Raw genomic sequence first — 12,728 nt, forward strand, 5'->3', positions numbered from 1 at the left:
GAAGAATGAAACTGGACCACTCCCTTTCACCATACACAAAGATAAACTCAAAATGGATGAGAGATCTAAATGTGAGACAAGAGTCCATCAAAATCATAGAAGAGAACACAGGCAACACCCTCTTTGAACTCGGCCACAGTAACTTCTTGCAAGATACATCCACAAAGGCAAAAGAAACAAAAGCAAAAATGAACTATTGGGACTTCATCAAGATAAGAAGCTTTTGCACAGCAAAGGATACAGTCAACAAAACTAAAAGACAACCTACAGAATGGGAGAAGATATTTGCAAATGACATATCAGATAAAGGGCTAGTTTCCAAAATCTCTAAAGAACTTATTAAACTCAACACCAAAGAAACAAACAATCCAATCATGAAATGGGCAAAAGACATGAAGAGAAATCTCACAGAGGAAGACATGGACATGGCCAACATGCACATGAGAAAATGCTCTGCATCACTTGCCATCAGGGAAATACAAATCAAAACCACAATGAGATACCACCTCACACCAGTGAGAATGGGGAAAATTAACAAGGCAGGAAACCACAAATGTTGGAGAGGATGCGGAGAAAAGGGAACCCTCTTACACTGTTGGTGGGAATGTGAACTGGTGCAGCCACTCTGGAAAACTGTGTGGAGGTTCCTCAAAGAGTTAAAAATAGATCTGCCCTACGACCCAGCAATTGCACTGTTGGGGATTTACCCCAAAGATTCAGATGCAATGAAACGTCGGGACACCTGCACCCCGATGTTTCTATCAGCAATGGCCACAATAGCCAAACTGTGGAAGGAGCCTCGGTGTCCATCGAAAGATGAATGGATAAAGAAGATGTGGTTTATGTATACAATGGAATATTACTCAGCAATTAGAAACGACAAATACCCACCATTTGCTTCAACGTGGATGGAACTGGAGGGTATTATGCTGAGTGAAGTAAGTCAATCGGAGAAGGACAAACAGTGTATGTTCTCATTCATTTGGGGAATATGAATAATAGTGAAAGGGAATATAAAGGAAGGGAAAAGAAATGTTGGGAAATATCAGGAAGGGAGACAGAACATAAAGACTCCTAACTCGGGGAAACGAACTAGGGGTGGTGGAAGGGGAGGAGGGCGGGTGTTGGAGGGGAACGGGTGACGGGCACTGAGGTGGACACTTGACGGGATGAGCACTGGGTGTTTTTCTGTATGTTGGTAAATTGAACACCAATAAAAATTAATTAAAAAAAAAAAGAAAAAGAAAATCTCCATCTCTATGACAATATTCAAGAAACTTATACAGTAGCAGCTGTTGGGGCCTTCTTCCCATGTGAAATCAAAACTCACATTCCAAAACAGAAACTCAAAAGAAGAAAGAAAAAAAAAAAAAAGCAAAAAATAAACAGCCATACTAATGTAATCACCCTTTTTTAATCCACAGCCTCTCAGCCATACTCTCCAGGAAGCCTCTCCAAAACTACAAAATAGTTCCTTACAAGAGAATTCTATTAGAAAAAGCTACATTTCTCTAAGCCTAAGCCCCTGATTACTGAATGAGTCTGGAAGATCTACTACTTGAAAGTAACCAGGGGGCAGGGCACCTGGGTGGCTCAGTTGGTTGAGCGTCCAACTCATGCTTTTGGCTCAGGTCATGATCTCAGGGTCATGGGCTGGAGCCCTGTGTCAGGCTCTGTGCTCAGCGGGGAATCTACTTGAGGATTCTCAGTGTCCCTCTCCCCTGTTCATGCTCTCTATTTTTTTTTATATTTATTTATTTATTAATGATAGACAGAGAGAGAGAGAGAGAGAGAGAGAGAGAGATGCAGAGACACAGGAGGAGGGAGAAGCAGGCTCCATGCCAGGAGCCCGATGCGGGACCGGATCCCAGGACTCCAGGATCGCGCCCTGGACCAAAGGCAGTCGCCAAACCACTGAGCCACCCAGGGATCCCCTCTCACTCTAAATAAATAAATAAATAAACCTTTTTTAAAATAAATAATCAGAGGGGCAGATCCCAGATTGATGAAAGTGCCTGTAGATGGCTTGATAAATTAGTCTCATAATTTCCCCTCCCCTCCCACTCCCTACTTGAAAATTTAAATACTCAAGAAAGGTAGGAGTTTATTCAAATAGAGAATAATGAAAAGTATCCAAAATACATTTTAAAATTAAAGATACAAAAAAATAAATAAAAATTAAATTAAATTAAATTAAATTAAATTAAATTAAAGATACACAATGCATTAAATGTATGTTGAGGTTGATGGCTATGTGGTGAACATTTATTATCTCTTATGTGTCAGGCCACATAAGCCTGGTCTGTGCACTAGTTCATTCAATCCCCAAAAAACCTTATGAGATAAGCATTTTCCTCATTTTGCAGATCAGGAAACAGAAGAGACAAGGTACACATAAACCCCAAAGCTCACTGTGGTGGATCTACACTGATTTTTATCTACTCAAAACTCCCAGCTCCTCTGGGCCCTTGCAATTTCACTCATATCATCAGACCCTGGTAATCAGGGTGCACTGAACCCCTGAGCACCCAGATGAGATCATCAACTTCATATCCTAGCCCAGTACCTGATCAAGGGGTAGACAGATGGTTTAGAGCAGAGCCAATTAGAATCTTTCCTGGGGATTGTATTAATATAGACAGTGGAAGATAAACCTTGCACAGGGTGTGGTAGCCAATCTCCAAAGATGGTGCCCAATGAATCACACACCTCCTAGAATTCACGCCCTTGTATAGTTCCCTGACACATGGAATCTGGGCGGCCCTATGACTCACTTCAAAACAGAATGCAGCCCAAGAGATCCTAATGTCCCTTCCACGCCTAAGCCCTAAGAAGTCCTGGCAACTTCCACTTTGGTGCTTTTGGAAACCCTAAGCTGGGGATCCCTGGGTGACGCAGCGGTTTAGCGCCTGCCTTTGGCCCAGGGCGCGATCCTGAAGACCCAGGATCGAATCCCACGTCGGGCTCCCGGTGCATGGAGCCTGCTTCTCCCTCTGCCTGTGTCTCTGCCTCTCTCTCTCACTGTGTGCCTGTCATAAATAAATAAAAATTAAAAAAAAAAAGAAAAAAGAAAAAAAGAAACCCTGAGCTGCCACGTAAGTCAACATCTCTGCTAGAGACCATGTAGATCAGAGAGGTCAGTGAGGTTTTTTTTGAAGGGCAAGAGAGTAAATATTTTAGGCTCTGTGAGCCATATAGTCTCCATCACCATGACTCAAACGCCTCAGAAGGAGTATATAAACACGTAGGCAAGGCTAACAACATTCCAGTAAAACTTTGTTTACAAAACAGGTCTCCCAGGCTATGGTTGGCTGACCCTTGACAGAGAGACCACATGGAGAAGCCACGTAGAGAGCAAGAGGCCCTGAGACTTCCCAGAAATAGAGTAAGGCCCAATCACCGCCCCCGCCCCGAGTCCCAGCTGAGTCTAGCCTTCTGGGCAACTTGCCAGACACTGAGCAAGTCATCTGGGACGTTCTAGACTAGGAGAGTCCTGGGTGCCTACAATCTTAGCCCAAGTCACATGGAGTGGAAAAATCCTAGCTGTGCCCAGTCAATCCCCAGATTCATGAGAGGTAAGACAATGATTACTGTTTTAGGCCACAATAGTTCAGGGTGCTCGGTTACACAGCAAAGTTGTATAAGGGAAGGTTTCTCATACTTGGCACTACTGAAATTTTGGATCAGATAATTTTATGCTGTGGTGGCTATTGTCATTGCAGGAAGGTTAGCATTATCTCTGGCTTCACCCATTAGATGCCAGTAGCACCCTTCCCCTGCTAAGCTGTGACAACAAATAATACCTCCAGACATTGCCAAGAGTCTAGAGAAGGCGAAATCACCACTGGTTAGAAAACACTGATGTAAGGTAATTGAATACAAAACTAGGACTCAGACAGCGGCAGCCAACTCCTCCACCTCAAGGAAGACAAGAACAGGGTGTGGGCACAGCCAATTTATGCCTTTCATAGGACCGGACACCTTTCCCTTCCTCAGCCCCCTCTTTCATTAAAAAAAGCATCCAAATCTTCATCTCAACTCAGGTCTTGATTTCAGGGTCATGAGTTCAAGCCCCATGTCAGGCTCCATGCTAGGTATGGAGCCTACTTAAAAAAAAAAAAAAAAGAAAGAAACTATGAAAAAATGTCAAAATTATATTTTATGATGTCATTGTCATAAAGATGAATATAATCCCAAATCATTATACATTATTATAACCATATTTTTCTTATTATTATTAAGAGGTTCAATTTATTAAAATTAAATACTGTGGGCCCTAAGCACTGTGCTTGCTATGCCTGCTAGATTATCAGCCCTGAGTGGGTATAAGGATGGAGCCAGTGGACACTGCTTAACAGCTGGAACCAGCTATACCAAAAGTTTAACCCAACCCTAGATTTCTCAGTTTCATGAGCCCTAAATTCACTTTTTTGCCTCAGCTAGTTTGAGTTAAGTTTCTGTCACCTGCAACCATGAGACCTAACTTATCTGGCCTCCTAACTGCAGCAGGTAGAAACTGACCTTGAAACTGGGCCTGTCTTCCTCCAAGCAGAGTTCTTACCCACTACCACCAACCACTAACTCATTTGGCTTCCAGCATCTTTGCAGTTTTCTCTGGCAGAATGGTTTTCAAGAAAAATTTCTCCAAACTTACACTTCCGGACAAAGTTGCTCACGTGCTTGATCTTCATCAGGGCAGGCTGACTGCATTCTCCAAAGAGAACGAAGAGGGCATCTAATATCCCTTCTCGGGAAAGAGGAGACATCTGCTGTTGAGTCAGAAAGGGTGGTTTCCCCTAAAAACAGCAAACAGCAGATGGAGACACTGTCAATAATGAAAAGCTTTGATCAATAACATCCACACAGAGTAAATTACAAGCCACCAACTCTAACTGCTCACGACACACGCTAACAGCACAATTCTGGGGCTTCATTCTTTAAAGCAACATCAATTGAGAGTCATTACGTTATCACTTGTACGATTCCATTATCGTGGATTTCTTCCACCAGCACCTGGGAAGAAAAGCTTGACAAGCATGCCATTAACAAGAAAAGCCTCTTCTTTCTTAACAGTCTGAGGCTCACGGGAACATTTACTCTGGACCCTGCTGGTTACGACATGCATGTTTCCATGTCTCTACAATAGGACACAATGATTGCTACTCCTTTTGAGTGTGCCTGGAGGTTTGCTAATATAACTGCAGTTCCTTTTTTTCTTTTTTTTTTTTAAACGATAATGACCTCCTTTTTTTTTTTTTTTAAAGACTTTATTTATTTATTCATGAGAGACACAGAGAGAGAAGGCAGAGACATAGGCAGAGGGAGAAGCAGGCTCCATGCAGGGAGCCTGATGCAGGACTCAATCCCAGGACCCCGGGATCACACCCTGAGTCAAAGGCAGACACTCAACCACTGAGCCACCCAGCGTCCCAACTGCAGTTTCTTTAATGCTCTCGAACAATCTAGAGTAGTATGGACAGAGTGACCATACTAAAGCTGAATTTATTCATAATCCAGACCAACAGTTGCAAACTGGCAGACTGCATCTAACCCACACAGACACGTTTTGTTGGGCCTGCAGCATTTAAAATAATTTGAATTATCTGCCAATATTGAAAAATCAGGAAATTTTACCCGAAAGAAGGGGTAGGATCTAGGGGTTCTCCTGAAACACTGGAGGATAGAGCCACATTGCCCCACATTCTTTTTTTTTTTTTTTTAAGATTTTATTCACTTATTCGTGAGAGACAGAGAGAGAGAGAGGCAGAGGCACAGGCAGAGGGAGAAGCAGGCCCCATGCAAGGAGCCCGACGTGATTGTCCCACATTCTTGTCTGGTGATAAACAGTGGCTCTCGGGTAGCCCTGGTGGCGCAGCGGTTTAGCGCCGCCTGCAGCCCAGGGTGTGATCCTGGAGACCCGGGATTGAGTCCCACATCGGGCTTCCTGCATGGAGCCTCCTTCTCCCTCTGCCTGTGTCTCTGCCTCTCTCTCGCTCTCTGAATGAATAAATAAATAAATCTTTACAAAAAAAAAAAACAGTGACTCTCGAGTGATGCTGCCCCTCTGCGTAGAGAATGTGCTCTGCAGTTCACCGTAGATCTGACTGCCAGTCTTCTATTGGGCCCATGTGACTCACTCATACTCACTGCCTAGCCCCCAAAGACATGAGTTTGCAACCTTTGATCTAGAGCAATGATCTCCATGTGCATGGGGATCCCTGGGTGGCTCAGTGGTTTAGCACCTGCCTTAGGCCCAGGGCGTGATCCTGGAGTCCCAGGATCGAGTCCCACATCAGGCTCCCTGCATGGAGCCTGCTTCTCCCTGTCTCGACCTCTGCCTCTCTCTCTCTCTCATGAATAAATAAAATCTTTAAAAAAAAAAAATGATCTGGGATGCCTGGGTGGCTCAGAGGTTGGGCGCCTGCCTTTGGCCCAGGGCATGATCCTGGAGTCCCGGGATTGAGTCCCACAATAGGCTCCCTGCATGGAGCCTGCTTCTCCCTCTGCCTATGTCTCTGTCTCTCTCTCTCTCTGTGTCTCTCATGAATAAATAAATAAATAATTTTTTTAAAAAATGATCTCTATGTGCCAGGCTATGGATTGTGTGGTGATATCTCTGCAAAGATGGCCCCCTACAGGCCATTTATCTCTACATGTGCTTGCCACCACTCCCATTAACAATCTATTTCCCCTCGCCTTGAATCTGTCTCTGTGACTTGCTTCAAGCAACAGGTGACACAAGTGACACTGCCCCAGTTCAGGGCAGAGCTCTCAAGGAGGCTAGCAGCTTCTGCTTTTGCTCTTTTGGGAAGCCAGTCGCCATGTAAAAAAGCTTAGGCTAGACCAGGGGTCAGCAAACTATGGTCCATAGGCCAATCTGGCCCCACTGTCTGTTTTTATAAATAGTTTTATTGGAACACAGCCAGACCCACTCATTTACATATTGTCTGTGGCTGCTTTTGTGCTACAGTGGCAGAGGTGAACAGTTGCAGCTACCCCAAAGCCTAAAATATTTATTATTTAGAGAAGAAAGTTACAAGGCCTGGGTCAGACTACTGGCTAATGAAAGGCCTCATAGAGAAGTCAGCTGGAGGGACACTGAGATGCACCAGCCAGCAGGCAGTGCCCAGATGTTCCAGCCCCAGCCAAGCTCCCAACACAATATGGCCCCTTGAGTGACCCCAGCTGATATCACAGGGTGGAACAGGAAGACTGCCTAGCTGATTCCAAACAACTCACAGAATCAGAAGAAAAAATAAATCGTTACTGCTTTAAACTTTGAGAGTGTTTTCTTACACTGGATAATAGAAACAGGCTGGCTACATTTGAATCACCTGAAGAATTTAGCTACAAAACAACAATAACAAAATCCTCTGGTGCTATCCCTGACCTACTGAACAAGAATTTCCCAGTTAGTAGCATGTTAGCTAGTTAGCTAACATGTTTTATCAACAAGCTCACCAAGAGATTCAAGCTTCAGCCAAGTATGTGAAGCCCTGGGCCACAAGCCACCATACCTGTCACTTTAGTTATACTTCTGCCACGAACTCCAAAAAATACCACCATGCTGATGCTTAACAAAGTTCTCCAGTCTGCCACGAAATGAGAAAACACGACCAGCACATGATGACTTCCCTATAAGGCTAACTATATTCATATTTTAAAGTGCTCTTTTATTCTGAAATAATATCTCCTTTCTCTGCTGTTTCTTAAAATGTCCCTTCTTTATAATGAAAGGACCAGAAGGTAATAGGCTTTTCTCTATATCTGTTTTTTTTATATCCTTTTTACATCTCTTACTTGACAAAATAAAAAAGATGGCTAACCTATGTCGGCCTAGCAAATCTGTGAAATTGCGCTGGCTCAAAAATCTAAAAGTCTCTGACCGCGGACACAGAACTCCTTGGCAAGTTAAGTATAATGTTAAGTAGAAACTAAGACCCAGTCTAAAGTCCTTACCTAGATGGAAAACAAAATCATTATTCTACCTAAACCTCGTTAAAATTACATTACATGGGAAAAGAACAGTATCCATACCAGGTTAGGCAAATGTTAGGTGTATGGTACGCTTGTGAATAATTGCTTTCCCAGGGACAGGGAAGAACTCATCATGAAAAAAAGATAAACCGGGGATTTACCCCCAACCCTTACTGTTATAATGATATTTAAATATAATACACACTTAATAAACTCTGACATATGCTGGCAGCATTGCCAGTGGTTACATGCCCAGCCTCTGTTGTCAGAATAAAAATGGAACCTGGCTCTGTCACTTACAAGCTGCGTGATCCTGGGCAAGTCCTTGCCTCCTTCAGTATCTGTCTCTTCCTACTTAAAATGTAAATAAGAATAGTCCTTACGTCCATTATGAAGCTGAAGTAAGATAATCAGGAGCATGCTGGTTCTGTACCCAGCACATTGGAAGCCACAATTATTATATATGGAGCACAGTGTAATGCCTTTAGTCAATTTCGTAATAAATTGGAAAAGTTTTGGAGTTAAATGTAAAGAAACTAAAGCACAGCAGCACTCCAGTCAGCTAGAGTTAGGGACAAACTATTCATTTGTGAAAAATATCTCATGACTTAAAACCGTAACAGGAATGGTCCTAACACCACAACCTAAGCTTTCGATCTGTCTCCATTCTGAGCTGTTTGGACATTCCCCAATACCAACATTTTGGGGGGAAATGTCATCAAGAAAGTATCAGTATTTATCATCGTACAGGTATCCTTGCATAAACACCTTCCTAAATATAATTACTGCTAAGTAAACATAAATTGATCAGTATTATAACTAATAAGCGCTTAATATAAATTATCTCATTTAATCCTCATGATAACCTTGTGAATTTGGTGCTCTAACCTCTATTTGACAGAGTGGCAAATGGATGCAGAGAAGGCAACTGAGTCACCCCAGGTAACACAGCTAACAAGTGCTGGGGCCAGGATTCAAACCCAGCTCGACACCACTATCTATGCTGACCCCCTGACTTGTGAATACATAAATCGAACAAGGATTTCTACATCAACAATGTTTCACCTACGTCAAAAACAAAAGAATTAAAAATCTACTGGGAATTATTTCCTGATATTAAGCTTTAACACTTCTGGGGGGATTGAAAGGCTCTATATCTTGAGCAGACTATGGAGTTTCACAAGTCTGGGTTGTTTTGGTTTTTTTCTTAAATAAAGATCTCTTAGGGGCACCTGGGTAGCTCAGCCAGTTAAGCATCTGCTTTTGGCTCAGATCATGATCTCAGGGTCCTGGGATAGAGCTCCACATTGGGCTCTCAGCTAAGCAGGGAGTCTGTTTCTCCCTCTGCCCCCTTCCCCTGCTCATGTTCTCCCTCTCTCAAATAAATAAATAAAATATTTTTAAAAAAACAAAGATCTCTTGAATGAAAAGAAATAGGATTACATCTACAGTAATTTTGGCCAAAAGACTGCCTGTGGTTTTTTTTCTTTAACAAAAGGACAAACCTTAATACGATGTGTAACATGTGAAAAATGATAAAAATTATCTCACTTTTTTTCTTAAGGATTTTTTTTAAGATTTTTATTATTTTTTTTTTTTTAATTCATGAGAAACACAGAGAGGAGAGAGAGAGGCAGAGACACAGGGAGGGAGGGAGAAGCAGGCTCTATGCAGGGAGCCCGATGTGGGACTCGATCCCAGGTCTCCAAGATCACGCCCTGGGCTGAAGGCGGCACTAAACCGCTGAGCCATCCGTCTGCCCAAATTATCTCCCTTTAAGGCCAAGTTCAGCTACCCACTCCTAGGAGATTAGCCTCAGCCCTATAATAAGAATAAAAGTGACAAGAAGGTTCCAAGGAAACAAACACAGATGAACAGAGTTGGCAGACTGTTACCTGGAAGAAATGATTCAGCCTGGAGGCCCGGCTGGCAATGGGTTCAGCAGCACCAGCGTCCATTTGATTCCGTGCTCCATACTTGAACTTCAACATCTCCCTAACAGGGAAGAGACATAGAAGGTCAAGTGTTTACTGCCAATTTGAGGACGAACAGCTTGAAAGATCCTATCTTCCTCAAGATGTCAGGGATAGGAAGGTGAAAACCAACCACTATGAAACAAGTCTTGGAAAGTTCAGTCTGGCAATGGACATTACAAAGCGGATTATTTACCCACTGTAACAAGAGGTAATACACTCATCTGACATATTCTCTTACTTACAAAAAAATTTATTATTCTGCTCCGTGGATAACGTAAGCTCCACAAGAGCGGAAACAGAGCCTGGCAAGTAGCAGGTGCTAATGAATACTTATTGAAATGAATGATTGAAATAAGCAAATTACACAGTATGTTAGATAGTAATAGGCGCTGCAGAGTTCTAAAAAAAGAGAGAGGGAAATAAGGGTAATTGGTGTGTGCCCGCATTTTTTAAGTGTAGCCAGAGTAGACTTCACTGAGAAGGTAACATTTGAAGCAAGATCTGGAGTGGGTAAGCAGTGAGCCTTGCTGATGGGCGGGGAGGCAAGCAAAGCGTGCGGCGCCCAGGAACAGCGGAACAGCCGGGGCCCAAGCTCTGAGGCAGGACCTGGGCTTCCCGGACCCTGCCCGGGAGGGGAGAGAGGCTGCAGCACCGGGAAAGAGGCGGGACGCAGGTGACTGCGGATACCGAGAGCGTGAGGGAGGACACCCCAGCAGACGGAATAGCGCAGGAGCACACAAGGGACCCCGCCCAGCTTAAGACGGGTGCAATTCCCTCTGCCCCGGGCACCACCTGCAGACCCTTCGGCTCCCTGGGGGGGGCGGGGGGGCGCACCGCCAGCCGAGGCCCACCCCACGTCCCCGCCCCGGCAGCCCTGGGGGCGGCACCGCCACCCACTCCGCCCACCCCACAGCGGGAAGGAAAGCCGGGACTCGTGTGACTGGAAGCGGCCCTCCCCCCGGCCTCGCAGAGTGGGGTGGGGGAGAAATGGGCGTGCGGGATTCGGACTCACGCTCCGCCGACCCCGCCGGGCCGCGTTCTGCTCCGCCCCGCGCCTCCCGCCGCCGCGTTTGAACCTAGAGAACGACATGGGCGGGTCTCAGCCGTGCCCGAGCCAATCAGAGTGCCCGCTCCTAGGACGACCCTCCGCGTCCCAGCCAGGCCCCACCCAAAGTCCTTAAAAGGATAGAGGAAGTGGAAGGGAGAACCAATCAGATTGTGTCTTCCTCCGACTTGTGACCAATGGGAAACGGGGAAGGAGAAACCCTGCAGGGCAGCTCCTGGGAGTTTGAAATTGGCGGTTAAGGGATCCCTGGGTGGCGCAGCGGTTTGGCGCCTGCCTTTGGCCCAGGGCGCGATCCTGGAGACGCAGGATCGAGTCCCACGTCGGGCTCCCTGCATAGAGCCTGCTTCTCCCTCTGCCTATGTCTCTGCCTCTCTCTCTCTCATGACTATCATAAATAAAAATTAAAAAAAAAAAAAAAGGAAATTGGCGGTTAAGCAGGATGCTGCGATTAAGGACGTGTCTGTTTGGGTGTCCAGGATCCCTGGGGAGGTTATGGGGGGTGGGGGGGGCTCTGTCCTCTGCTTCCATAGCCACCCGCGAGAAGGAAGGCAGCCAGGCTGCCCTGGTCTTCTTTGTTCCTTAAAGTGGCCTAAAGTTGAAGCACTTGTTATTTCGGGAAATCAACTTGTTTTCTGCTACAGCTGGGGCAGGAAATGTTTTGAGCTTGAACTTCTAATGTGCCTCTATTACTGCAACTTCGGGCTGAATGCCGGTGGACGAATAGGTGAACTATTGAGATTGTCTGGAAGGACGTTTTTTTCTTTTTAATGTTATTTATTTATTCATGAGAGACACAGAGAAGCAGATATCCAAGCAGAGGGAGAAGCAGGCTCCTCGCAGGGAGCTGAATGCGGGACTCGATTCCAGGACCCTGGGATCATGACCTGAGCCAAAGGCAGATGCTCAACCACTGGGCCACCCAGGTGCCCTGAAAGGACATTTTAAAATCAATTAAACGCAGGAGATTTAAATAGGCACTTTACTAAAGAGGAAATCCAAATGGTCAACAACCGTATAAAAAGGTGTTCAACTTCATGCATAATCATGAAATAAGAAAAATAAAACACAATGAAATATAACGCTCACCACAGCCGCCCCCCCCCACACACACACCCAAGAAAAGGAGAAGGGGAAATCTGGTTTCCAAAGATGTGGAGCCATAGTCGTTCATAAGGAGCTGATGGGACTATAAATTAGCACAGTCTCTAAAAAAAGTTTGGTTCTATTGGGTAAAGTTGAAGATAAACACATTCCATGTCTCATATACACAGGAATGTACAAATAGTATTATATGACATAATGGCAAAAAAAAACTGGAAAAAACGCTAATGTCTATCAGCAGCACAAAGTATAATTTTTATATGGTGGTGTTTTCATACATTAATGAAAAGGAATAAATACAGCTAAACATAATGACATAATGAGTTTTGAAACAATGCCGAATGAAATGACAATAGAACAAAGTATGACTTCATTAATATAAATTTCAAAAGCACACCAAAAAAAAAAAAAAAAGTGAAGAGAGTGAGGTATGTGCAGGTGGTAAAACCATAAAGCAAAAATCAAGGTGCTTGGGTGGCTCAGTCAATTAAGCATCTGCCTTCCTCTCAGGTCATGATCTCAGGGTCCTTGGGATCCAGGTCCACATCATAGGGCTCTCTTCTCAGCAGGGAGCCTGCTTCTCCTCTCCCTCTGCTGCTCCTCCTGCT

At 44.5% G+C, this 12,728-nt stretch overlaps 1 protein-coding gene across 10 annotated transcripts in view; it reads right to left on the reverse strand.

Moving 5' to 3' along the window:
* Positions 1-11,102, reverse strand: part of CIT (citron rho-interacting serine/threonine kinase) — a 168,418-nt gene extending 157,316 nt beyond the window's left edge. For 7 of the 10 annotated variants that reach the window (XM_072722958.1, XM_072722959.1, XM_072722956.1 and 4 more), the window contains exons 1-3: positions 10,966-11,102; positions 9,873-9,972; positions 4,655-4,796 (exon numbers count right to left, since the gene is read on the reverse strand). In XM_072722958.1, coding sequence (XP_072579059.1) covers positions 4,655-4,796; positions 9,873-9,968 — 238 coding nt within the window. In that variant the 5' untranslated portion in view covers positions 9,969-9,972; positions 10,966-11,102. The remainder of the gene's footprint in view (positions 1-4,654; positions 4,797-9,872; positions 9,973-10,965) is intronic. The other 3 variants (XM_072722963.1, XM_072722961.1, XM_072722960.1) reach the window with 1 other exon arrangement.
* Between the last annotated feature and the right edge of the window lie 1,626 nt (positions 11,103-12,728).

The sequence above is a fragment of the Vulpes vulpes genome, chromosome 10, assembly GCF_048418805.1.
Source record: "Vulpes vulpes isolate BD-2025 chromosome 10, VulVul3, whole genome shotgun sequence".
NCBI lineage: Eukaryota > Metazoa > Chordata > Mammalia > Carnivora > Canidae > Vulpes > Vulpes vulpes.